The sequence below is a fragment of the Rhinopithecus bieti genome, unplaced genomic scaffold, assembly GCF_001698545.2.
Source record: "Rhinopithecus bieti isolate Rb0 unplaced genomic scaffold, ASM169854v2 scaffold_31173, whole genome shotgun sequence".
In the NCBI taxonomy this organism is placed as follows: Eukaryota; Metazoa; Chordata; class Mammalia; order Primates; family Cercopithecidae; genus Rhinopithecus; species Rhinopithecus bieti.
Genome location: NW_016813861.1, coordinates 2,084,906 through 2,112,108, shown reverse-complemented (window position 1 = coordinate 2,112,108; position 27,203 = coordinate 2,084,906). Strand labels below are relative to the sequence as shown.

Genomic DNA, 27,203 nt, shown 5'->3' with positions numbered 1-27,203 from the left:
AAAAAAAAAAAAAAAAAAAAAACCTCCCCACAGTACCCCAAGCCCGTTGGTTTCACTGGTGAATCTATAAACTAAGGATGAAATAATAGCAACCCTACTCAAGCTCTACCAGAAAATAAAGCAGGAAGGAATACCTCCAAACCCATTTTATGAGTTCTCGTTTCTGTGATACCAAAACCACAAGAAGGAAAACTATAGACCAATATTCTTTATGAAATTAGACAAAAAATTCCCTTAAAAATTATTGGCCAGGCACAGTGGCTCACACCTGTAATCCCTGCATTTTGGGAAGCCACAGCAGAAGGTTTGCTTGAGTCTAGGAGTTTGAGACCATGCTGGGCAACATAGTGAGACCCCCATCTCTGCCAAAAAAAAAAAAAATATATATATATATATAGCTGGGTATGGTGATGCATGCCTGTAGTCCCAGCTGCTCAGGAGGCTGAGGTGGGAAGATTCGTTGAACCCAGTAAGTTCAGACTGCAGTGAGCCATGATCACATGCCACTACATTCTAGCCTGGGCAACAGAGTGAGACCCTGTTTCAAAAAAAAAAAAAAAAAAAAGCAAAATAAATCCTGTAATATATAAAGAAAGAAGATTAAACATTGTGGCATATGGAATTCATCCCAGCAATGTAAGATTGGTTTAACAGCTCAAAGTCAATTAGTAGAATAAAAGATTAAAACCACACAATCATCTTGATAGAGACAAAACATTTAACAAAATTCATCACCCATTTTTGACAAAACCTTTTAAGAAAAGAGGAATTAGAGGGATTTCCTCCATGAGATAAGGGGCATCTTTGAGAATCCCACATCTAACATCAACTTAATGATGAAAGACTGAGTGTTTTTCTCTTGTAATCAGTAATAAGACAAGGTTTTCTGTCTTCTCTATTTCTACTCAACTTTAACTTTTACTCATTGTATAAAGAAATTAAAGACATCAAGGTTTGAAATGAAAAGTAAGCTATTTTAGTTCACAGACAACATGTGGTTATATATAGAACATTATATGGGATTTACAAAAAAATTCTAGTCGAGCAAGGTCACTGCATACAAGATCAATATACTAAAATCAATTGAATTTATATATATGAGAAATAAATTATCCAAAGATAAGAACAATTCCATTCAAAACAACATCAAATATGATAAAATATTTATGAATAAATTTAGCAAAAGAAGCTCAAGACCTGTACACAAAAGCTACAAAACATTGCTGAGAGAAATTAAAGATTCAAATAAATATGAGATATACCATATTCATGGATTGAAAGACTCAATATTTTTAAAACAGCAAATTTCCCCAAATTGATGTATAGATTCAGTGCAATTCCGATTAAAATCCAGTAGACCTTTTTGAAGAGATTGTCAAAGTAATTCTCAAATTTGTATGAAACTGCAAAGAACATAATAGAGAAAACAAACTTGAAAAAGAAGACAAAGTATGAAAATTTACACTACCTGATTTCAAAATTTCAGTAATCAACACAATGTGGTATTGGTTGGAAGACAGACCTATAGTTCAGTGGAACTGAAGAGTAAAGAAATAAATTCTCCTGTTTATAATCAATTGATTTTTGACGAAGATACCATTGCAATTCAATCATGGGAGGGGATATTTTCAGCAAATTATGCTTGAATGTATGTGATAAAAGTAAACTTACACCTTTACCTCTCACCATATTTTTAAAAGTTCAAAATGGGTCATGATGTGATCCATTAAAAGAAAAATGGATGAATTGGACTTCACCAAAACTAAGAACTTTTAATCTTCAAAAGACACCATTAAAAAACAAAACTTTTAAAAGCCCAAAGTTGTGGAAAAATATTTGCAAATTATATCTTGGGAATATATAAGGAACTCTAAATACAAACAAAAAAGAAAATAACAAGAAGACGTGAACCGAATTTTTAAAAACAACAAAATATTTGACTAATAAGATGTGAAAAGTTGCTTAGTGGCACTAGTCATTAGTGAAATGCAAATTAATACAATACGGCTGATTATTCAGAAGATTTTTGAGTGAGTTTGTCTATTCTGGTTTTTCCTTTTCACTAAAATTAACTCCAAAATAGGGGGCAGAGAACTATATCACCCTTCCCAGAAATTCTGCTCCTTTTAAGGAGAGGACTTTAAGTGCCCCTTGCTTTGTGTCTGCCAGGTTGTGACATCTATTGGTGAGCTGGTTGAAGTGTGTTCCACGCAGATCCAGTCCGGATGGAGACCCTTGTTCAGTGCTCTGGAAACAGTGCACGGCGGGAACAAGTCGGAGGTGAAGGAGTACCTGGTTGGTGACTACTCCATGGGTAAGAATGTTTGGATGATTCTTGCTATTCAGCATTAACTCTCTGTGCCAAGTTTCATGCTAAAAAAAAAAAAAAAAAAACAGTTAAACAATAGGGAAGACAGATTGTGAGCTATGTTTTATCAGCAGGAAAGAATGTGGTGTAGCAGGAACACGAGTTCTGAGTTCTGCCAGCAGGCTGAGAGCCCTAAGCATTGTCAGGCCCTGTTCTTGCTGACAATTGGGCAATAAGGCTGAGACTTCTGTTGTTTCACTTACGCATTGCTGTGTTGAGTTCACTTCTAAAGCCAAAAAGAAAAATGTTATCTATGTGCTGGTAAGAAGCAGAAAAGTATCATAACACAGAGTAACCAGAATTAGGGAGATTCAGTCTGCTGGAAATGGATGGGTACCCATAAAGCATGCCCAGGGCCCAGGAGTGTTGTCTCAGAGGTTCCCAAAACCACCCTAAACTCAGAAACCCACGAGAAGGATTCATGGGACCCAGCATATTATGTTGAGATTTATTACACAGTTCATGACTAAGTTTTAGCAATGTAGGAAGGACACAACAGATTATGAAAAGGAACGACACAGACAGAGTCTGGAGGAATCTACGCACCAGCCTCCCTGTGCTCTCACCCTCCCAGGAGGGATCACACACAACACATTCTTCCCCCAGCAGTGAAAACACAGCAACATGTTTGCAATGTTTCTGCCCGTGGAAGCCCATTAGAGATCTAGCTGGAGACTGACCACTTATGTAACCCTTGCCTAGCACATACCAAAATCCCAGACTCCCAACAGGAAAGCAGGTGTTCAGCATAAACCATATGGTTTGCATGAACAGTCTAGGCACGGTGAACTACTCTTATCAGTTAACTGTGGCCTGGGAGTACTCTGAGAACTGAGTTCCCAGACACCAGCTGAAGGCCAATTTTGCAAGCAAGCTTTCTAAAAGGAGAGTGGTCTCAGGCCTTCTGTGCTCTTTTTCTGCATAAAGAAACTCAGATATGCCACCAAAGGTCTATCTGAACCTGCCCTGCCATGTCCTGTAGATAATCTACAAATACCTGTGCAGGAGCATTCCAGAGGCCACGTGGTTCCCTGCTCTTTAGACCAGCACATTGCCTCAGCTCGGCACTCATCTCTCTGCCGAGCTGCTCCCCTGCCAGCAGAGCTGAGCACCGCACTGGAGTCAAGCCAATGGTCCAATAAAAAACCCAGGCATCTCCCCAGTAGATCTTTCTCAAGATCTGTCTCAGTGGAAGGTGCTAGGAATATGGGCAACCCTGGCAACCCCGAAGGCAGAAACTTACTTTCTTACAATTCTGTAATCTTCCTCCCATAGGAAAAGGCCAAGCTCCAGTGTTTGATGTATTCGAAGCTTTTCTCAATACCGACAACATCCAGGTCTTTGCTAATGCAGCCACTAGCTACATCATGTGCCTTATGAAGTTTGTCAAAGGACTGGGTAAGCAGAACCCTCTTCTCATGCCTTGTAACTGCTGAAGACCCTTTCCAGGGTGGCTCTGTGGCTGGAGAAAGGGCCCACTGACTGCCTGGAACAAGCACGCATCCTGGGATACAAGCAGATGGTGGTGTTGTGTACTCAAAAGCAAAAACTTACTGTGAAAGCAGCTTGAATTTTGTCCAAGGTCAATACTTTTCATTGTGTTCATGGAATATCTTATAGCATATTTTTAATCTATTTATTTTATACTAACTTTATTGTCAAATAATATCAACCTTATATTTTCCCTTTGTAAAAGGTTCTCAGGCTCCAGGTCTAATCATACTCTATGCAAGCTCTCAAAATGTTAAGTTTTTAATAAACCTTTTGGTTTAACTAAGTGTCCCTCCCTTTCATTTCACCCCGGATAAACCTGTGCTATATAAAAATCTGCTATCGCAGGTCATGTTGTATAGTGAGAATCTATTTTGTTAAGGGGTTTCTAAATTAAGTATAAAATCATCTGGGTAGTTTCTGAAATACATGAGGCTTTCAAGAAGGGGGACTTCTATACTTAGAAAATATATTTTCTAATTAAAGCCTGGGGTAGGAGGAATTCTTAACTTTCGCTAAAAAGTTGGGAAATCAAACTCAAGCTGCTAATCATATGACACTGAGAATAGGTTTCTGCATAAGGCCAATTATTTAATATAATATTGACTAATCTAAGGTTGGAAATCTTAGAACATTCATACAATTATGGAGGCTGAGAAGTCCCACGATAGACCATCTGCAAGCTGGAAACTAGGAAGCTGATAACATGGCTCAGTTCAAGTTCAAAGGCCCCTGAATGAGGGGCACTGATGGTGTAACTCTTAGTCCAAAGCAAGAGGCTGGAGAACCTGTAGTTCTAAGACAGGAGAAGAAGGGTATCCCAGCTCCAGAGACAGAAACACAGAGAATTCTCTTCTGCTCTGCCTTTTGTTCTCCCTGGGCCTTGGCTTATTAGATGGTGTCTGCCTACATTGGGTGAGGGTGGAGCTCCCTTATTCAGTTTGATTCAAATGCCAACCTCTTCCAGAACCAACCTCACAGACACACCCAAAAATCATGTTCTATCAGTGATCTGGGTCTCCCCTAATCCAGTCAAGTTGACATCTAAAACCGTCATACAGAGGACATGGAAAACAGCCTGTTTTCTTCTGTGAATTATAAGGTGGAGTTATTTGTATGGGGCCTGGGGTCAGTGGAAAAAGCAGAGTCCCCTGTATAGTCATGGTGCCTGTGTCCTGCCTGGCTCCAGGGAGTGCCATCCACATAGACTTGGATGCTTTCAAATACACAGCAGCCACGGTGTAAACCTTTGGGACGCCTGCTGTAATCATGGGTAGGAAATGATTTATTGTTAATCCCCACCTGCTTATTTCAACATGAATTTGACCTGGTCTGTTTCTGTATTATAAAATGTGTTCATCTAAGCCAGGAGTTGGCAAGCTATGGCCCACAGTTTTTATAAATACAGTTGTATTAAAACAGTCATGTTCATTCATCGATGGCTGCTTCCATACTACCATGCAGAGTTGAGCGGTTGCAATGAAGACAGCATGACCTGCAAAGCCTGAAGTATTTACTCTCTGGCCCTTTGCCAAAAACATTTGCTAACCCTTGATTGAAAACATAAGAAATGTTTTTTGTTTTTTTAAGGAGAAACATGCCTCTTTGCTTCTGAATTTTAACTAATGCCTAGTAATTATGTCTGTTTACTCACAGGGGAGGGTTCTAGCTCTTACAATTGTAGACAATTAGAAACAATTACAGCACATGAAATGATTTGATTAAATGTATAGAAATAGATTCAAGAAGAAAAATTATAATAATTCACAATTACCATTCTTATAGAAAAACCCAGATAACCCTCTACAGACATGTTAAATCTCTAGATATGTACAAAAAATAGAAAATCATGTAAATGCAATTAAGTAGTCTCTGTCCCCAAACCCCAGATGTTTACACTCTAATGAGAGACCTCATTTATTATCACCATTTAGTGCCACGTACTGGCAGAGAAAGAAATCATTTCCCAAATGGAGAGAGGGAAGTGCGTCATTCCAACCCAATCCAGGACTTGTCTCTGGGATTGTCTTCTGTCATCAAAAGTCCCTCCATCCAATAGCAGGTCCCAGAAATGTGATTTACCATGTGCCTGTGTACAAAAGAACACCGTCCAGTCGCTGAAAGTACTGTGGTAGAATAGAGAGGAGATATTGATTGTTTAGTGGAAGGGGGAGTTACTAAACCATATATAATCTCAACAAAATGATAGGTAGAGTATGGTCCCAGCTGTATTTAACATGTGCACATGCAGCCGGGAGAATGGCCGAAAGGATTTTCCTCAGGGTTGTGCAATTCAGAGTCATTTTTCTCCTTTTCTCCCACTCTCTTTTAGTAGATATTTGGTGCGCTAGTGCTATGTGAGTAAACAGGTCTCCTGTTGGAAGAGGGCCCGCAAGGGTAACAGTGTTGCTCTCTGTCCCCCATGCCGCCCCTAGGGGAAGTGGACTGTAAAGAGATTGGAGACTGTGCCCCAGCACCTGGAGCCCCGTCCACAGACCTGTGCCTCCCGGCCCTGGATTACCTCAGGCGCTGCTCTCAGGTAGGGGAATGGTCCAGCTGGGCTCCGGGCCTGGAAACCTGCCTTGGAAGATGCTCCCAAAACATGCGTGGGGGTCTTTTGCTGAAGCCCAAGAGAGACACTTTGCCATCTGAAGAGATTGGGGCACAGATGTGGAGTATACGTTTTTGTCCCTCCTCTTTCCATGAAGGAAAGAAAATAATGGAAACATACTAGAACACGCAATTGGATGCTGAGGTCTCTGAAACTTCTCCCTCACACTCAGAGGCCCAGACTACCAGAATTTTTATATTTGCATGAGGTTTTAGGGGAAGGGGTCACGAAGTCACAGGAAGTCTTCCTGAGGGCACCAAAAAGTGGAGAGCAGGGGTACAAGCAGTGAAGAGGGACATTAATAAAAGAAAGACATGTTCAGTCAAGATCATCTAGTAGAGGTGGGCAGATCACCTGAGGTCAGGAGTTCAAGAACAGCCTGGACAACATGGTGAAATCCCGTCTCTACTAAAAATACAAAAATCAGCCGGGCGTGGTGGCATGCGCCTGTAATCCCAGCTACTGGGGAGGCTGAGGCAGGAGAATTGCTTCAACCCGGGAGGTGGAGGTTGCGGTGAACTGAGATCATGCCATTGCACTCTGGTCTGGGTGACAGAGCAAGACTCCCTCTCAAAAAAAAATTTTTAAACCTGGTAAAGAGACAGAATAAAACAGCACTGTCATAGTGAGCAGTGACCGTCATTGTGTCCATCCTTCTCTGCCTGACACCATGCCCCCTCCCTGAAGCCATTTCTCTCTAAGCTTCAGTGACACCCCTCTGTCAATACTTTCTCACCTGTTTTCTCAGGTGGTGTCCCTGGGCCTCTTTGGGGATCTATGTACAACCTCTTCCTGGGTGATAGCATTGAGCCCATGGCTTTAGAAGGGACACAGCCCTGGCTTCTACATCCAGCTGCCTCCCTCAGGCCCCGTATAATATGACCCCTGCCCGGCTCTCTTTCCACCCTCACATCCTCCCCTCTCACTCACAGTGCTACAGCCACGCTGAGCTTCTGCCCTCCCCCAAATACACCTGCTCACTGCTGTGCAGGGCCATCTCTGCTTCCTCCACTGGGACTCTCCCCGGATTCTAAGTGCCACTCTTTATCTCCCAGATCTCATCTGACATGTCACCTCCTCAGAGTGCAGAGCTAAAGGATCTGCCAACTCCTGCCAAGATTCCCCCTATGTGGTAACTTCTTTTTCTTGGCAGAGTCTTGCTCTGTCGCCCAGGCTGGAGTGCAATGGCACGATCTCGGCTCACTACAACCTCTGCCTCACAGGCACAAGCGATTCTCCTGCCTCAGCCTCCCAAATAGCTGGGATTACAGGCATGCAACACCACATCCAGCTAATTTTTGTATCTTTAGTAGAGATAAGGTTTCGCCATGTTGTCCAGGCTGGTCTCGAACTCCAGATCAAAAGTGATCCGCCAGCCTCAGCCTCCCAAAGTGCTGGCATTACAGGTATGAGCCACCATGCCCAACCTTCACTATTTCTAGTACCACCTGTTTAGTTTTTCCTGTAGCATTTATGTCTAAAATTTAATTACTTGTGAAAGGACTGTAGTTGGTGAGACCCACCAGGACAGGAATTTTGTCTGTTTGCTCATAGTCCTGGTTCCTTGAACAATGTGGGCATGGCAGGATTCTAATTCATGAAGACATAAGGGTCTTTGGAAGTCTGTCCCAGTAACAGAGAGCTCAGGGGTGCCTGGGCGCTAGTCCCAGGACGGGAATAAAGAGCCCAGGCCACTCTGCTGGCTCTGCTTCTGAGACCTTCCCGTCTCCCTCCTGGCCCCAGCCTCCTTCATTTCTCCAACTGCTCTTGTCCCTGTGTTTCCTCAGAGGTTGAGTCAAGGGACGGAGAAATCAGAGTCTGGTATCTCATTTGCCTGTGGACTGTCTTCTCAGTGATCCCCACAGAACACTTTTTCCCATAGGCAAAAATTCTGTTTTCTTTTGTTTGTTTGTTTGTTTGTTTGTTTGTTTTGAGACGGAGTCTCGCTCTGTCGCCCAGGCTGGAGTGCAGTGGCCAGATCTCAGCTCACTGCAAGCTCCGCCTCCCAGGTTTACGCCATTCTCCTGCCTCAGCCTCCCCAGTAGCTGGGACTACAGGCGCCCGCCACCTCGCCCAGCTAGTTTTTTGTATTTTTTAGTAGAGACGGGGTTTCACCATGTTAGCCAGGATGGCCTCGATCTCCTGACCTTGTGATCCGCCCGTCTCGGCCTCCCAAAGTGCTGGGATTACAGGCTTGAGCCACCACGCCCGGCCCATAGGCAAAAATTCTTGACATGTTTCATGGTTCCCTCGGTAGGTTTATAAACATCTATAAAACTCATATGTAATTAAAATACTGAATAATTATCCATAGGATCCTTTTTCCCTCTACTTTTTTGTTGCCATTGAATGCTATTTCATCTGCTTCATGGGATAAATGCCTCTTTTTAAGCTACCTTTATAAATCCAAATCACGAATAATCAAATTTTCAATGTCTAGTTTCCCATCTCCCTTTAGTACTAGTGTATAATTTCATTATTCTTTAAAACCCACAATGCAGCTTTTTCCAATATATAATTGCTGTTTTTTTACTTTTTAAATTTAGTTATTGGCCAAAATCTACAAAATGCCCTTGAAGCCAATATTCCTTAGTGGGAGACTTGCCAGCTTGCCTCGAAGACTTCAGGAACAGTCAGCCAGCAGTGAGGATGGAATTGAATCAGTCCTGTCTGATTTTGATGATGACACCGGTAAGTTAATTGACTGGACTAAACTAGGTTATTTGCCGTGTTCATATTCCCAGAAGCTTAAGTCATAAATGAAGTACCTTAAGCTTCTGGGAATTGTCTTAGTCCATTTTGTGCTTCTATAAGAGAATACTTGAGAGTAATAAATAACGGATTTATTTCTTACAGTTCTGGGGCTGAGAAGCCAAAAGTTGAGGGACTTGCCTCTGATGAGGGCCCTCTTGCTGTGTCATCCCACAGAGGAAGGGCAAGAGAGCACTCAAGGAGTTCAGGGTGGTGGGGAGAGGAAGGGGGGCCAAACTCATGCTTTGATCAGGAACCCACTCCCAAGATACTAACTCACGTTCCTAACAATATTAATCCATTCATGAGGACAGAGCCCTCATGACCTAATCACCTAATTACCATAATCACTGTTGCATTATGGATAAAGTTTCCAACACATGAATTTTAGGGGACACATTCAAACCATAGCATCCCACTCTGGTCCCCAAAATTCAGGTTCTTCTCACATGCAGAATACATTAATTCCATCCCAATAGTCCCAAAGCCTTAACTTGTTTCAGCACCAACTCAGGAGTCTCATGTAAATCAGGTACAGTTGAGGCTAAAGACATGATTCATTCCAAAGCAAATTCCTCTCCAGCTGTGGGCCTGTGAAATTAACAAATTGCATGCTTCCAAAATACAATGGTAGGAAGGCATAGGATAGACATTCACATTCTGAAGGGGGAGAAATAGGCAAGACAGGAGTAACATGCCCCAGGTGAGCCCAAAAACACAACAGAGCAGACATTAAATTGTAAGGCTCCAGAATAATCTTTTACTGCACTTTCCATGAACATGTGAACTTTGGGGGAAATATTCAAACCGTAGCATAGATCATAAGAATGATCATCTACTTTTGTGGTTATTTTTTGTAATTCTGTCACAATAAGTCTGCTTAAAGTTTCCATGGACTTTCCAAAAACATCACTTTACAATGGATGCCTCTATACCCATCCTTTTAAAATGGATTCCTCTGTCTAAAACTAGTGCAGATTTGCAGATTCCACTTAAGTAGTTTCTCTCAATTCTCTTGACTTTAGCAAATTGGAATGAAGTTCCATTGGTGCCTGGGTATTTAAATTGACTGGTAATTGTCTTTTAGTATCTTTTAGAAAACAAATCATTATATAATTACTTCCTTCAGGACTATTTGGCTAGAGACTGGGGAAGTGAAGCCATTACTAAAGAGAGAATCTATTTGTAACTGTTGACGCTGAAGGTTCATGAAAGGAATGATTTTAAAGAATTTGTTTCAGATTAGGTCCCATGTGATCTCCTGTGAATCAGAGTTCAAACTAGTAACTGTGGATCATTTTCAGATGGATTAACTCATGCTCATGCCTTCTGTCTTCTGTCTCAGAAGACCCTGTCCTGTTCTACATTTAGAATTGGATATCATACCCTCACATGGGTCTAATTTCTGGGTATAGGTTATTTCAAACTCTTTTATAAAAGGACTTTTGAGGGGAAGGTTTTTTGTTTTGTTTTATTTTGGTGTTACAAATTTTGTGGGGGTGGCCAAGAGATTTAAGAATTTTGATGGAGATTATAAACAACAAAATCTCACAAGTTCAGATTAGTTGTGAGGAGTAATTATAGGAAAGAATATCTAATATAGAGAACAATTAAAGTATTGGAAGTTGGCTAGATATTGCCTAATAGAGGTTTCAGTTTAATGATTAGATAAGAACAATTTTTAGCATTTAAACCTCAAACCCAGATAATTATAAGCAGAAGCTTATGTTGTTTATCTATAATACATTCTTTAAAACAGTTTTAAATGGTTGTGTCTGTAATGGCGAGCATTCTCTTTCCCATTTGTGCAAATCTTTGATTTTTTTTCTAGGAACCCCATCTTCTAAGGGATACAGTTCAGTCCAGCACCTAAGTTTTCTACATAATCAATGTATCAAGGACTTTAAAATTATCATTATGTAGACATAGTAAATCAGAACAAAAATCAGTAACAGCTTTAAATTCAGTTTATAAAATTAAACAATCCTCAACATTGATACATTCTCAGATATTATTCCTCTGGTTTTCAAAGGCAAATAGTTAAATTTTTCCCCTTATGGAAATGTCAAACATATGCAAAACTTGTATATTTTGAATATACAAAATACATACATATACAGATATACATATGTAGAATATACAGAACCAAACAGAATAATATAATGGACTTATCACGCAGCTTCAACTACTATCAATTTATGGCTAATCTTGGATCATGTATATCTTTACTCTCTCTTCCTCTTTCTCCATATTTTAAGGCAAATCCTCAACATAGCATTTCATCTGTAGATGTTTCAGTGTGTGTTCTTTAAAGATAACAAACATAAGCACGACACCACTACACACCTCAAAATCAACCATGATTTATAGTACATTAGAGGTACCAGGGACTGGAGTGAGTAAGAACGGAGATTAACTGTTTAATAGCTCCAGGGTTTCTGTTTGAGATGAAAACGTTTTGGAAACAGTGATAGTTGCACAACACTGTTGTCATGAATGCCACTGAATTATACTCATAGAAATGGCTAAAATGGCTTTTTCTGCTCTACATATTTACCACAATAAAATCATTTTTAAAAAAATGATAGATGAAGGTGATAGAACTGGATGGATATCTTATTTGTTATCGTCAGCTCCCAAGAAACCTGACAGCCATTTCAACGTAGTAGAATTTCCTTACCCTATCACCTTTTTATTAAAGGGGAAGGAGGAAATGTGAGTATTTTTCCCCTTGTCTTTGTCAGAACACAAAATCATCATCTGTTCACGTCTATGGCCACTGAAGGCTAACACGCTGGGTGATGGCTCACATCTGTATAGCACTTGGCAGTTTACATACAATGTTTAATTGGATCTTAGGATGATTATTCATTGTCTCTAACTGGATTTCATACAGGTCTGCTTTTTGGTTTCCAGGTCTGATAGAAGTCTGGATAATCCTGCTGGAGCAGCTGACAGCGGCTGTGTCCAATTGTCCACGGCAGCACCAACCACCGACTTTGGATTTACTCTTTGAGCTGTTGAGAGATGTGACCAAAACACCAGGTAAATATTTCTATGTCTGTCTTTTGGAGGAGTGGTTATATGTATAACTCTTTTCACAAGGGTATTTCTGCAGGTGTCTGCCTGTTTTCACTGTTTCCTAGACTTAGTACAAAGCTTCACACGTAAGAGATGCTCAATAAATGTTTGTTGAATGGTAGTGATGTTTAAGATATGGCCTGTGTATTGTTTACATATCTTCCTAGAAGTCTGGTTACAAGTATTGTGTGGTGGCCAGTTAGTTGGATGTGCAGGAGCTCCACGTTAATCAGATCAAGGCTATGGTATCAGTGTCTCAATGAGCCATTTGGCTTTGCTGTGTTCCATGGTCACAGCCTTCCTTTGAGGCAGGATCTCACAGTCACATACTCTTGGGCCCTGGGCTATTGGTTGGGCTTACTGGGTCTTGCAGTAATATAAACAAACCACTTGCAACTATATGCAGTATTAAGGTAGCAACACCCCGTTTGTGTAAAGGTCGTAGGTGATTAGATTTGGAAAAAGACATTTAGTGCTCGCCTAGTACAAGGCCCCTGAGAGTATAAGAAAAGAATGACTTTTAGGAATTTACTTCTTGTTGTGAATTAATTAATTTTAGTATATACATTTATTCATCCCAATTTCTCAAGGTAAAAAAAAAAAAAAACTTTTTTATAGAAATTTAAGTATTTTACTAACAATCAGACCCTAAATGAAGCCACTTTCATACTAACAGGTCTGCACTCACTATAATGAAGACTTGATAATTGATACTGTTTCAAAATCTATAGCAAAGTTTGTATTATCTAACAAAAAAACCATACATACTCCCACATGTTAAAAAGTCAAAAGCCTTCCATCAAAGAGTAAGTAGGTATTTTATAGAATTGCAAACTACTATTTCTAAATCTGTTTTACTCATAAGTACCATTTTCTGCTTTCACATTTATTGCCACTAAATGTGTGTGAAGAGCATTTAATCCACTTCTGTTCCTAGGAGCCTGTCATCTAAGGAAATTATCAATAATAAAGACAAAATTATATATATAAGATGTTTGCTGAAACATCTTGAATACCAAAAAATTATGAACACACCCTAATTGGGAAGCGGTTAATTGTGGTAAATATTCTGTAGGCATTAAAATTAATATTTGTGAATAATATTTAATGATGTGAATAATTACTTACAAAGCATTATATTAAAATGCACATACTATGGAGTGCAGCCTCAACTATGAAATTTTATGCAATTATAAATACAAACACACATGCATTCAAAAAGTCCTAAAAGGAAATACATCAAAATGTGATTATCTCTAGATGAGTTTTTTCTTTTGTATTCTCATGTAATTTACATATTTATTATAAAATGGATGCTTTGCTTTTGTCATCATAACTTCAAAAACTCATCAACATTTCCATGATGTTGAACAAAGAAGCACAATGATTTTCATTATAGCATAGTCTATAAAACAAAAAATTAGAAATACCTTAAATGTTCATCAGTAAGGAAATGGATAAGTAAACTGCTGTATGTAAATACAACAGAAATAGTATGTGGCAATAAAAATGAGGAATATCCAAATTTGCTGACAAAGAATAATCTCTAACACTTTTGGGGTTTTCTTTGAAATGGAGGTCTTGCCCAGGCTGGAGGAGGGGCACCGCAGTCTCAAATTCCTGGGCTCGAGCGATCCTTCCATCTCAGCCTCCCAAGTTGCCGAGGCTACCAGCACTCCACAATGCCCAGCTAATTTTTTTTTCTTTTAGGAGAAGGGATTTCACAATGTTACCCAAGCTAGTCTTAAACTACTGGGCTTAATTAAGCAATCTTCATGACTCAGCCTGCAGAGTAGGTGAGATTACAGGCGTGCACTACTGTGGCCAGCTCTAACACTATTATTAAGTAAAAAAAAAAATGAGTATGCAGACCAAAGTTTACATTATCTCATTTATATAAAATAAAAATAAACTCTGTATTTCCCCATGTAGTTAGATATCATAAATATATGATTTCAAAGGGTATTTTCTTATACACATATGTGTATTTGTGTGTTTACATTTGGGTCCTAGGAGTTGAGCAGGTGATATTTTAGCTTTACCAGCAATATTTGAATGTTTTAGGAGTATATTCACATATTGCTCACATAACTAAAACCCTGCAGAAACAAAAAGGAAGAATGCCACTGAAGACCATATATTCCCCCATCAGCAGTAAATTCTTTTTCCCTGCAATTTCTCAGCAAATGTAGGGATCCTTCAAAAGAGAGCAACAATGCCAGGTGGAGGCAAAGAGCTTCCCTTTTATTACAGGTTGTTGCTATGCTGACTTTTCTTTTTCAGGACCAGGGTTTGGTATCTATGCAGTGGTTCACCTCCTACTTCCTGTGATGTCCCTTTGGCTCCGCCGTAGCCATAAAGACCATTCCTACTGGGATGTGGCCTCTGCCAATTTCAAGCACGCTATTGGTCTGTCCTGTGAGCTGGTGGTGGAGCACATTCAAAGCTTTCTACATTCAGGTATCTGAAGTGCCAGAGCAGTTCATTCTGGGTATTTCTTTGGTAGACAGCACCGTCAGCTAAAACGGCATAGTAAATACCTAATGCAAATACTAATGCAGGGTTTTTGTCCTGGGAATTATTAAAATAGAACAACATGGTCAGTGCCAGCCTTCTAATAGATTTTCAAAGAGAAAATTCATACCCATGTGTCTTCTACAAAATTTTCAAATCGAATGCTCAAAATATATGTGTGGTGGAAAACAAAGTGCCTAATAAGAGGTCTGGGGTACCTGTGCATTAGGAGAAGGGAGGCAAATTCAAGTATATAATAAATAAAAAAGAAGCAATATCCCTGTAGCCTGTGGGGGGTTAGGGGGTATATCCCTGTCACCCTGCTTCATCTGGGGAGGCTAAATGGAGGAGGCAGCGTTTTAGAAAAGGCTTCCACTGTGGGCAAGAAGTAGCTTAACAGGCTAGGGATGAAGAGAAATTTCTTAATATTAATGGCACTTTGTAAAGGCTGTGAAAGTGTAGGATGGACAGTATGCTGAAGTCAGCAGATGGAGAGGGACCTAGAGGCAGGGAATGGGTTCACTGTGGTCCCAGTGGAGCCACATGTGTGAAGATCTGGGTGTCCGGGAGCAGAAGAATCATTGCTGCTACCCGCAGAGCTTATAACTCAAAGGACTGGTATATCATGGTGTAAGGGAAGAGGTCCCCTTGCTGGAGAGGACAGAGAAACTAAGGAGGATGTTGACCCCAGGGGAGAGTAACAAAGCTAATAAAAGAAACTGTGTCTCTATCAAGTTTAGCAAGGACAGTTTACCCTGCAAAAAAAGAACACGAATTGCAAAAGAAAACAAGTGAGTTTTTCTACATGTAGGTGGTAACTGGTAACCATATCCCTAAGGGTAGCCACATGTCCCTGGCCAGGTTATTGCTTTGCACAGTGTGAGACTCTGATATAGCAACACATAAAAGTGAACTGCGTATGTCATTTTTATTTCTCTAGAAGTGGATGAATCACGCTGAAATTGAGTAAAAATCCAAGAAAATTATTGTTTTACTGGGGTTTTTTTGGGGGGTAGGGGGGGTTGGAGGAGGATATGGCCATTTTTCTCATTGTTCTATTTCTTTTTCCCAGATATTTGCTTATCATTCAGACTTTCCTCTGTTGCTGTAGATGGCCATTTCAATCTATCCCTTTACACTAGACCTGTGTGAAACTGTGATTTTGCTGTTTCCCATAGACATCAGGTATGAGAGTATGATCAATACCATGCTGAAGGACCTCTTCGAGCTGCTGGTCGCCTGTGTGGCCAAGCCCACTGAAACCATCTCCAGAGTGGGCTGCTCCTGTATTAGGTGAGAAAAAGCTTTCCTGACTCTGCACAAAGCTGGAGTTATTTAAAAATCTAAGGAAATTAAATTGTCTTTGTGGTAGGAATCGGCTTTTTTGGATTGCTTTCTGTAAGTAGACTTTTATAATTAAAAATGACTATGTGCTAATAATTCTTCATTTCAGTGTTCAATCAGCAAATGTGTATTATGTAAGACATTATACAAAGTATTCTGGTTCAGTTTCTCAAAAGAAGACGTACAAAAGGCAAACAGGTATATGGAAAGGTGCCCAGCATCAGTGATCATAAGAGAAATGCAAATTGAATGTACAATGAGATGTCATCTCATGCCAGCTAAAATAGCTTATCCAAAAGACAGGTAATAACAAATACTGGAGAGGATGTGGAGAAAAGGGAACCCTCGTACACTGTTGGTGGGAATGTAAATTAGTACAACCACTATGGAGAACAGTTTGGAGTCTCCTCAAACTAAAAATAGAGCTATCATATGATCAGCAATCCCATTGCTGGGTATATACTCAAAATAAAGGAAATAATTATATTGAAGAGATAGCTGCACTCCCATGTTCACAATAGTCAAAATTTGGAAGCAACCTAAGTGTCAGTATTAGTCCATTTTCATGTGCTGCTGATAAAGACACACCCAAGACTGGGAAGAAAAACAGGTTTAATGGACTTACAGTTCCACGTGGCTGGGTAGGCCTCACAATCATGGTGAAAGGCAAGGAGGAGCAAGTCACATCTTACATGGATGGTGGCAGGCAGAGAGCTTGCTCAGGGCCACAGGGTACCCAGACATTTGGCCAAACATTATTGTGGGTATGTTTCTGGATGAGAAGAACATTTGAATTGGTGGAGAGAGCAAAGCAGATGGCCCTCCGTAATGTGGGTGGGCCTTGTCCAATCAGTTGAAGACCTGAATAGAACAAAAAGGCCGAGTAAGAGGGTACTTTGCCTGCCTGAAATGTTTGAGCTGGAACATCAGTCTTCTCCTGCCCCTGGACTGTACTTACATCTCCCACTTCTCAGGCTTTCAGACTTGGACTGAACTATACCCCTGGCTCAGAGAAAACTCATTATAACCATCAGATCTCATGAGACTTATTCCCTGTAACAGCATGGGAAAGACCCGGCCCCACGATTCAGTTACCTCTCACTGGATTCCTCTCACAACACATGGGAATTCAAGATGAGAGTTGGTGGGGACACAGCCAAACCATATCTGTGTCCATCAACAGATGAATGCATAAAGGAAATGTGATACATACACACAATGGAGTACTATTCAGCCATAAAAAAGAATGGGATTCTCAGCACTTTGGGAGGCCAAGGGGGGCAGATCACAAGGTCAGGAGTTCGAGACTAGCTTGGCCAATATGGTGAAACCCTGTCTCTACTAAAAAGACAAAAATTAGCTGGGTGTGGTGGCAGGCACCTGTAGTCCCAGCTACTTAGGAGACTGAGGCAGGAGAATTGCTTGAACCTGGGAGGCAGAGGTTGCAGTAAGACGAGATGGCACCACTGCACTCCAGCCTGGGCGACAGAGCGAGATTCCGTCTCAAAAAAAAAAAAAGTGGGGGGGATTCTGTCATTTACAACAACATAGAGGGAACTAGAGGTTATTATGCTAAGTGAAATAAGCCAGGCACATGGGAGAGCGAGTCACATGAAAAATGGTGACAGTGAAGCAAGGACCTCGTTGTAGCAGTGACACTGGTCACCTCCTCTAAGGTGGACAGGCATGGGGGAGGAGGGGACTTTCCAAGCAGAAGAACAAAATAGCATTGAGATTAGAGTTGTAAGTGACAATAAGAGTTTGGGGTTTGGTTTTGCTTGTTAGTTGTAGAGGAGTGATGGAAAATGGAACTAGAATCCAAAAATCACTACAGAATATATACAGTCTTGCATACAAGTCTACGCTTAATGATTGGCCTATTTGTAGAGGGGATCCGTTGATATTTCTATATTAAAATGGTTTAGGAAGTAGTATTTTGACAATGGAATACTGGATGGTTGAGACAGGGAGACTTGGCAGGGAGCTGCAGAATAAACCTATGCATGAGTCCATATGGCCTAAATTTTGTGGCAACAAAATGGAATTCAAGACTCCTTTGTGGCCGGGTGCGGTGGCCCACACCTGTAATCCCAACATTTTGGGAGGCCAAGGTGGGTGGATCACCTGAGGTTGGGAGTTCAAGACCAGCCTGACCAACATGGAGAAACCCCGTCTCTACTAAAAGTACAAAATCAGCCAGGCATGGAGGCGCATGCCTGTAATGCCAGCTACTCAGGAGGCTGAGACAGGAGAATTGCTTGTACCCAGGAGGTGGAGGTTGCAGTGAGCCAAGATCATGCCATTGCACTCCAGCCTGGGCAACAAGAGCAAAACTCCATCTCAAAAAAAAAAAAAACCAACAACTTGTTTCTTTTGGCAGATACGTCCTTGTGACAGCGGGCCCTGTGTTCACTGAGGAGATGTGGAGGCTTGCCTGCTGTGCCCTGCAAGATGCATTCTCTGCCACACTCAAGCCAGTGAAGGTACATCACTGGGAGGAAGCCCTCCCTGGAGCAGTTCTAACCGTCTTTAGCTCCTGATCCCTTATCATGTTGGGCACATGGGTTCTGCCTCCTCTGAGCAGGCAGCCTCACTTTAGATCTTGCAGAGGGTGAGAAAGATGTCGCTGGGTCAGTACTTTTATCTCAGACACAGTAACGATCTCAGATCCAAGACTGGGCCTGGCCCATGAACCAGGATGCACTCAGTGAGCATGTGCTATTCCTCCCCAGGACCTGCTGGGCTGCTTCCACAGCGGCACAGAGAGCTTCAGCGGGGAAGGCTGCCAGGTGCGGGTGGCAGCCCCATCCTCCTCCCCAAGTGCCGAGGCCGAGTACTGGCGCATCCGAGCCATGGCCCAGCAGGTAAGGGCAGGGGCTTTTGATCTCAGGGCCTCTAGTAACTTGAAATGCATGTTAGGAGACCTTCCTTCAAGGTCTTGCATCACCAATTTGCCTTTCATTCCCTGAGGGACATACACTTTGTTGCTCCCAACTCTTGCCAGTACCATTCTTTGCCAGGAATGACATGAACCCAATCAACAGCATTACCTCCTGTCCATCATCTCTTGCTTGTTGCATCCTCCAGTGCCCAGATCAAATAGAATCACTGTCCTTTATACGTAACTTGCTTGAGCTATCTGTAAGTATTTGCTTAACTATTATTAACTGCTAGACTATGAGTGCCTAACAATGGCAAACTTATTTGGGCTTTTTTCTTATATCTTTCATTCACAACACAGAACTTAACATTTAAAAGTTGCTTAATACATTTGAGTTGAATATAGCATTAAAATTCAAGTGTATTCACTCATGCAGGAATCATCATATACCAATGGCTTTTTCTTCTTGAGACACGTGTAAGAAGTCACAAAATTTGACTGTCAGCTCCTGAGGAGCAGAGAACACATTCTCTATATTTACCTTGGTATTTTTACAGCAAGGCCTAGAGAAAATGTTTAGTATGTCTTTGTTGAATCAATAGATTACTGAATCGCAGAAATATCAGAAGAATACAGTAGTATCACAAACTACAGATATGCCCTAAGCTCCTAAGCGACATGGCAGTCTGCCTCTAGGAAACCCTAGATGTGACTCTCAGCAGCAGTCCAGCTAAATGCCATCCCCAAATTCATATATAATCATAACCATGCCATTCATAGTAGTGAAAAATGGAAATGGACTAAATTCCCAACAACTATTGACTGGCTAAATATTCCATCATATAATAGCAACAGACATGTCTGAATTGGGTCTTCATATGAAGAAACTATTTTGCATATGCATATGCATATGTATGCATGGTATGTATTTAAAATATTAAACAAGTTTTACAAATGTAATTGAACTGTCACATTTGAGTTAAATCTGAAGAAATGAATTGGAGGTTATACTCAAAAGGCAAGGCCCCTTTTCTCTACCAGATCTGTTTAAATTCTTAATAACATTTTCTCTTAGCACACTGATAATCTGGGTTCCCCTGATTACCCATGTAAAGAACTCAGTCAGTTGAGAAGTTTCTTAGCCAGGTCTGGCTTCTTTGGGGCTTTTCCCAGCTATCCTGAGGTAGTGGGACAAGAACCTTCTACCTTCGGTTTCTCACATCTCTGCTGAGCACAGGCCTAACATCTGGGACTTGATGATTCTGCTGGTTCTGAAGGAAGGCACCATGTGCCACTGAAGCCTCCATGGCCAGTCGCAAAAGTTGGGAAAGAAAGGTTGTAAGGCTGCAACGAAGAGCCACTTCTAGCAGCATGGCAATTGTGGCTGCTACAGCAATGGTGTAGCTAGAAGTGAGAACAGAGAAACCAAGAAGGTGGCCCTCCAAAGGGATAGCTTCTCTAAATACGCAGTTGTTACATCTGGCTAAAGCATTTGCACTCGTGCCTGCAGTGGTCTCTGCAACCCTGTCCAATCATACAACAAGAATATGAAAAAGTCAATGGAATCTTCTGAAATAGATCATTAATGGAGAAGAACAGCAAGAACTGTTTAGTGAATTGTTCGCTTCTTTTTCTGTTTTGTTGTTTTGTTTTTTGTTGTTGTTGTTGTTGTTTTTAAGACTTGCTCTGTTGCCCAGGCTGGAGTGCAAGGTGTGATCTCAGCTCACAGCAACCTCTACCTCCAGGTTCAAGTGATTCTCCTACCTCAGCCTCCAGAGTAGCTGGGATTACAGGTGTGCACCACCACACCCCACTAATTTTTGCAGTTTTAGCAGAGATGGGGTTTCGCCTTGTTGGTCAGGCTGGTTCTCAAACTCCTGACCTCAAGTGATCCATCTGCCTCAACCTCCCAAAGTGCTGGGATTATAGGCATGAGCCACCACAACTGGACAATCTTTCACTTCTTAATACTTCTCTATTTCTTCCTCAATCCCAAATTTTCCTTATGTATTCACTCTTAAAATAACTCATTATTTGAAAATCTGATAATTCTTACAAGATTTTGCAAGAAAATATTTTTAAAGTATTCTAACCTTGCCAGGCATGGTGGCTCACACCTATAATCCCAGCACCTTGGGCAGCCAAGGCAGGAGGACTGCTTGAGCCCAGGAGTGCAAGACCAGCCTAGGCAATACCATAAGACTCCATCTCTATGAAATCGACAAGGAACTTAAACAAATTTACAAGGAAAAAACAACTCCATTAAAAAGTGGGCAAAGGACTTGAACAGACACTTCTCAAAAGAAGACATATATGTGGCCAATAAACATAAGAAAAAAACTCAACATCACTGATCATTGGAGAAATGCAAATCAAAACCACCATGAGATACCATCTCACGCCACTCAGATTGGCTATTAGTAAAAAGTCAAAAAACAGATGCTGGTGAGGTTGTAGAGAAAAAGTAACACTTTTACACTGTTGGCGGGAGTGTAAATTAGTTCAACTATTATGGAAGACAGTGTGGTGATTCCTCAAAGACCTAGAGGCAGAAATACCATTTGACCCAGAAATCCCATTAGTGGGCATATACCCAAAGGAATATAAATCATTCTGTTATAAAGATGCATGCACATACATGTTCATTGCAGCACTATTCACAATAACAAATACATGGAATCAACCTAAATGCCCATAAATGATAGACTGGATAAAGAAAATGTGGTACCTGAAATACTATGCAGTCATAAAAAGGAATGAGATCATGTGCTTTGCAGGAACATGGATGGAGTTGGAGGCCATTATCCTCAGTAAACTAACACAGGGACAGAAAACCAAACACTGCATGTTCTCACTTATAAGTGGGAGCTGATTGATGAGAATGCATGGACACATGGCGAAGAACAACACACACTGGGAACCTGTGGGGGATGGGGGAGGGAGGGCATCAGGAAGAATAGCTAATGGTTGCTGGGCTTAATACCTGGGTGATGGGATGACCTGTGCAGCAAACCACCATGGCACACATTTACCTATGTAAGAAATCTGCACATACTGCACGTGGACCCCAAACTTAAAACTTGAAAAGAAGGAAAAAATTGTTTAAAAAATAGATGGGCATAGTGGTGCACACCTGGGTCCCAGCTACTCGAGGAACTAAGGTGGGAGGATCACTTGACCTGGGACGTCGAGACTGCAGTGAGCCATGATCACACCACTGCACTCCAGCCTGGACAACAGAGTGAGATCCTGTCTCAGAGAGAGATATATATAATACATATAATATATATAATATAAATATATATTTAGTGATATATCATAATAATCTTATTGTACTACTATAAGATATAAATATGTATAATTTTATATTATAATTAAATAATGTTGTATATATAGCTTCTATATATTATGTATAATATTTTTTATATATGTATATTATATATATAAAATCTTTCCAGAAGAAAGTAGTGGAAGTATTTTAAGTCATGTAAAAGAAAATCATTTGGGTCAGAGAGCCAGTAAGTGCTCAGTATTTTCTTAGTCACATCTGCCAATGCCTGGTAGGGCACTGTGGCCCTATCGGTAACCACCAGTAATCCTGACAGAAGTCCCAACTCATTTTTTATCCCTGTGTTGAATATGATACCAAAGACTCAAAAATCAGAGAGAATCTTTTACAAAGTCCTTCTTTATTTACTTATAGTTAATATTAAGTGTCAATACCTGTTATTTGGGGTATAATGAATTGTCACATGGTAGAACTAGTAGTGTTGCTAGTATTAGTGTCAACGGCTAACCCTGATTATTTACTCCTCTGTTCTAATGCTTTGCATATGTAATATACACATATAAATTAAGTCTCTCAACAAACATATCAAATAGGAAACCATTATCCTTATTTTATAGATGAGGCTTAACTTGCCCAGGGTCATCCAGCTGATCCCTGACAGGTCAAGCAGAGGACACTGGAGTTCTGAAATGTACCTTTGCACCCCATACAGGTGTTTATGCTGGACACCCAGTGCTCACCAAAGACACCAAACAACTTTGACCATGCTCAGTCCTGCCAGCTCATTATTGAGCTGCCTCCTGATGAAAAACCAAATGGACACACCAAGAAAAGGTAAGTACCTAAATCTCAACTCATAGAGTGCTTATGAATAAGAACGTTCATTCACTTCCAGTTCTCATGCATTGTAATCCAAGCTTTGGCCAGGAATACTGAAAACATCTGTGGAGTCATTCAGCAAAGGTTTTCATAAAAACGGTTAGCCTTGTAACCAAATTCCCCACATCTCATATGTATTAGGTTGCCCAGGTTGCACAGAAAGTACCACAGACTGGGTGACTCAAACAGCAGAACCGTATATCCCACAGTTCTGGCACCTAGAAGTCAGATATGAAGGTTTCCTCCGAGGTCTGTCTCCTTGACCTGTAGATGACCATTTTCTTCCTGTGTCTTAACATGGACTTCCTCTGTACAGGTCTGTATCTGAATTTCCTCGTCTTATAAAGACACCAGTCATTTTGAATTAAAATTAACCCTCATGACCTCATTTTGAATTAATTACCTCTTAAAAGACCTCTTCTCCAAATATAGTCACATCCTGAGGTACCAGGGGTTAGGACTTCAACATACGAATTGGGGGGAACACAGCCCAACCCATAATGTCATACACTTACTATCTTAAACAAAAACAGGAGCCAGGCGCGGTGGCTCACACCTCTAATCCCAGGACTGCAGGAGGATCACTTAAGCTCAGAAGTTCGAGCCCAGCCTGAGTAACATAGTGAGAGCCATCTCTACAAAAAAGTAAAAAAATAAAAATTTAGCCAAGCGTGATGGCATGCGCCTGTAATCCCAGCTGCTCAGGAGGCTGAGGTGGGAGGGTCACTTGAGCCCAGGAGGTCGAGGCTGTAGTGGGCATGATTGTGCCACTGCACTCCAGCCTGGGCAACAGAACAAAACCTTGTCTCATTAAAAAATAAGAAGTAAATTGAGGCATGGTTCTGATTGTTTCAGTGAGAAGCACATAAACCTCCCCAGGAACAATAATGGCTATTGGAAGACAAAAAGGTCTATGCTCTGCCCCAGCAAACTTGCCCTTTCTAAACACTATCATCCTCCCTTAAAAATATCGTTCTAGACTTGAGGATGAAGGCAATGACCAAGATTTCCCACTTTTAAACTTCTGACACATTAATAGTAATACTAAGTATTTGAGCACTCTATGTGAAACACAGTGAGGGCACATACAGAGAAGCTTGGGTCCCTTGCCCAAGGACACACAACTGCAAAGAGGTGGAGTCAGAATCAAAACTGGCTCTGGGCTGGGCGCAGTGGCTCACGCCTGTAATCCAAGCACCTTGGGACGGACCCAAGGCAGACGGATCACCTGAGATCAGGAGTTTGAGACCAGTCTGGCCAACATGGTGAAACCCTGTCTCTACTAAAAATACAAAAATCAGCCTGGCATAGTGGCGGGGCACCTGTAATCCCAGCTACTCAGGAGGCTGAGGCAGGAGAATCGCTTGAACCCGGGAGGTGGAGGTTGCAGTGAGTCAAGATCACACCACTGTACTAAAGCCTGGGTGACAGAGCGAGACTCTGTCTTAAAAGGAAAAAAAAAAACAAAAAAAAAAAAACTAGGTCTGGTTGGGCATAAGGCCTCTGCCGTTTCCCATTTCAAGGAGAGAGTTGCTGCAGTAGACTGAATGTGTCCCCCAATATTGATGTGTTTTACTCCTAACCCCCAATGTGATGATGTTAGATGGACCTTTCAGGAGGAAATTCGGTCTTGAGGGTGGAGCCCTCATGAAAGGGATTCGTGTCCTTATAAGAAGAGGCAGCTCCCTTGCCCTCTTTCTGTCATGTGAGGATACATGGAGAAGATGGTCATCTGTAGTCTGGAAGAGGGCCTTCACCAGAAGCCACCCATGCTGGCACTCTGATCTCAGACATCCAGCCTCTAGAACTACAGGAAACCAATTTCTGTTGTTTGTAAGCCACCCAGTCTACGGTATTTGTTACGGCAGCCCAAATAAAGACAGTTGGTATCATTTCACAAGCTCTGGGTGATTTGTCCAAAAGTTAGCTGGGTCAGGCATGCTGGCTTATGCCTGTAGTCCCAGCTACTCAAGAGGCTGAGGCAGGAGAATCGCTTGAACCCAGGAGGCGGAGGTTGCAGTGAGCTGAGATCGCTCTGCACTCCAGCCTGGGCGGCAGAACAAGACTTCATCTCATAAAACAAACAAACAGGTAGCTGGGTTAGCAGAGCAGTTTGATTAATGTAACAATTATTTGGGTGAAATTTCTAGGTAATAATTTTTTGGTCAGTTATTGGTACCTACAAAAAAAATATAGAATGTTCAAAAGTTATGAAGCATGAATAAAAAATAAATGTGAACCAGTCACCCAACTTCAGCAATAAAAACTCTACCAATTCTAGTCTGTTTCCCTCAACCGCCAGTCGCTGATTTTTAAGTGTTGGTCATTTTTTATCTACCAAAGATTGTTCAATCCTTTGACATCTTTAAGCATTGATTTACTTCAGAATTTCAGTTCTTTTCTTCCTTTTTTCCTATTTCTAATTCACATTCAGTCAATTATTCTTGCTGAAATATTTTGATGTAGAAGTAGGAAAAGGAATAGGATGCATTCAAATTATAAATAAAACATAGGAGAATAGCCTAATCTCCTTATATTATTAGTTTTAAAAGGTTACAGTTTGAAAATATAGCAACATGGCTCATAAATTTTCTTAGCACTTTTAATAGGCGGTTGCCCACTCATTGTAGTTAAACAAAACAAAATAAGCATATTAAATTCTTTCACCAATCCCACTGGCCACTGAGGCAAAAGACATTCCTTAACATTCTTTAGGAGCTCTCAGCCAAACTCTCTATGCTTTGCATTCTTAGATTTGACTTTTATTTGCAGGGGCAATTCTTAGTTCAGTATAGGATGTAGTGGAAGATGAGTTAGACCTATGGAAAATTATATGCTGGCCAGGTGCATACTTTAGATGTAATCCTAAAACCAGATTACAGCATTTAAGTAGAGAAACCTGTGTTGGTTGGTTTGGGTTTGTTTTAATAGCCTTGACATTGATAGCCCCAAGCTTTACTTAATCCACATAATCTTAATTAGCACTTTAAGATATATATATATTAGCGATTCCCAGAGCAAGATGGCTGAATAGGAGCAGCTCCAGCCTCCAGCTCCCATCGCGAGTGACACAGAGGACGGGTGATTTCTGCATTTTCAACTGAGGTACTGGGTTCATCTCACTGGGGAGTGCCGGACAATCGGTGCTGGTCAGCTGGTGCAGCCCAACCAGCAAGAGCTGAAGCAGGGCAAGCCATTGCCTCACCTGGGAAGCGCAAGGGGGAAGGGAATCCCTTTTCCTAGCCAAGAGAAACTGAGACATACAACACCTGGAAAATCGGGTAATTCCCACCCTAATTCTGCACTTTACCAAGCGTCTTAGCAAGCGGCACACCAGGAGATTATATCCCACACCTGTACAGGAGGGTCCCACACCCATGGAGCCTCCGTCATTCATAGCACAGCAGTCTGAGATATGACTGCAAGGCAGCAGCGAGGCTGGGGGAGGGGCGTCTGCCATTGCTGAGGCTTAAGTAGGTAAACAAAGCCACTAGGAAGCTCGAACTGGGTGGATCCCACCACAGCTCAAGGGGGACCTGCCTGTCTCTGTAGACTCCACCTCTGGGGACAGGGCACAGCTAAACAAAAAGCAGCAGAAACCTCTGCAGATGTAAATGACCCTGTCTGACAGCTTTGAAGAGAGCAGTGGTTCTCCCAGCACGGAGGTTGAGATCTGAGAATGGACAGACTGCCTGCTCAAGTGGGTCCCTGACCCCTGAGTAGCCTAACTGGGAGACATTCCCCACTAGGTGCAGACCGACACCTCACACCTCACACAGCTGGGTACACCCCAAGACAAAGCTTCCAGAGCAACACTCGCTGTTCAGCAATATTCTATCTTCTGCAGCCTCCACTGCTGATACCCAGGCAAACAGGGTCTGGAGTGGACCTCAAGCAATCTCCAACAGACCTACAGCTGAGGGTCCTGATAGTTAGAAGGAAAACTAACAAACAGTAAGGACACCCACACCAAAACCCCATCAGTTCATCACGA

At 41.5% G+C, this 27,203-nt stretch overlaps 1 protein-coding gene across 2 annotated transcripts in view; it reads left to right on the top strand.

Annotated features, from left to right (window-relative positions):
* The window catches only part of ARFGEF3 (ARFGEF family member 3), a 189,846-nt gene that overhangs the window by 149,938 nt on the left and 12,705 nt on the right, over window positions 1-27,203 (top strand). For both annotated transcript variants that reach the window (XM_017848989.1, XM_017848991.1), the window contains 10 exons: window positions 2,170-2,314; window positions 3,644-3,766; window positions 6,295-6,398; window positions 9,017-9,161; window positions 12,138-12,266; window positions 14,586-14,762; window positions 15,995-16,109; window positions 18,541-18,643; window positions 18,893-19,024; window positions 23,043-23,164. In XM_017848989.1, coding sequence (XP_017704478.1) covers window positions 2,170-2,314; window positions 3,644-3,766; window positions 6,295-6,398; window positions 9,017-9,161; window positions 12,138-12,266; window positions 14,586-14,762; window positions 15,995-16,109; window positions 18,541-18,643; window positions 18,893-19,024; window positions 23,043-23,164 — 1,295 coding nt within the window. The remainder of the gene's footprint in view (window positions 1-2,169; window positions 2,315-3,643; window positions 3,767-6,294; window positions 6,399-9,016; window positions 9,162-12,137; window positions 12,267-14,585; window positions 14,763-15,994; window positions 16,110-18,540; window positions 18,644-18,892; window positions 19,025-23,042; window positions 23,165-27,203) is intronic.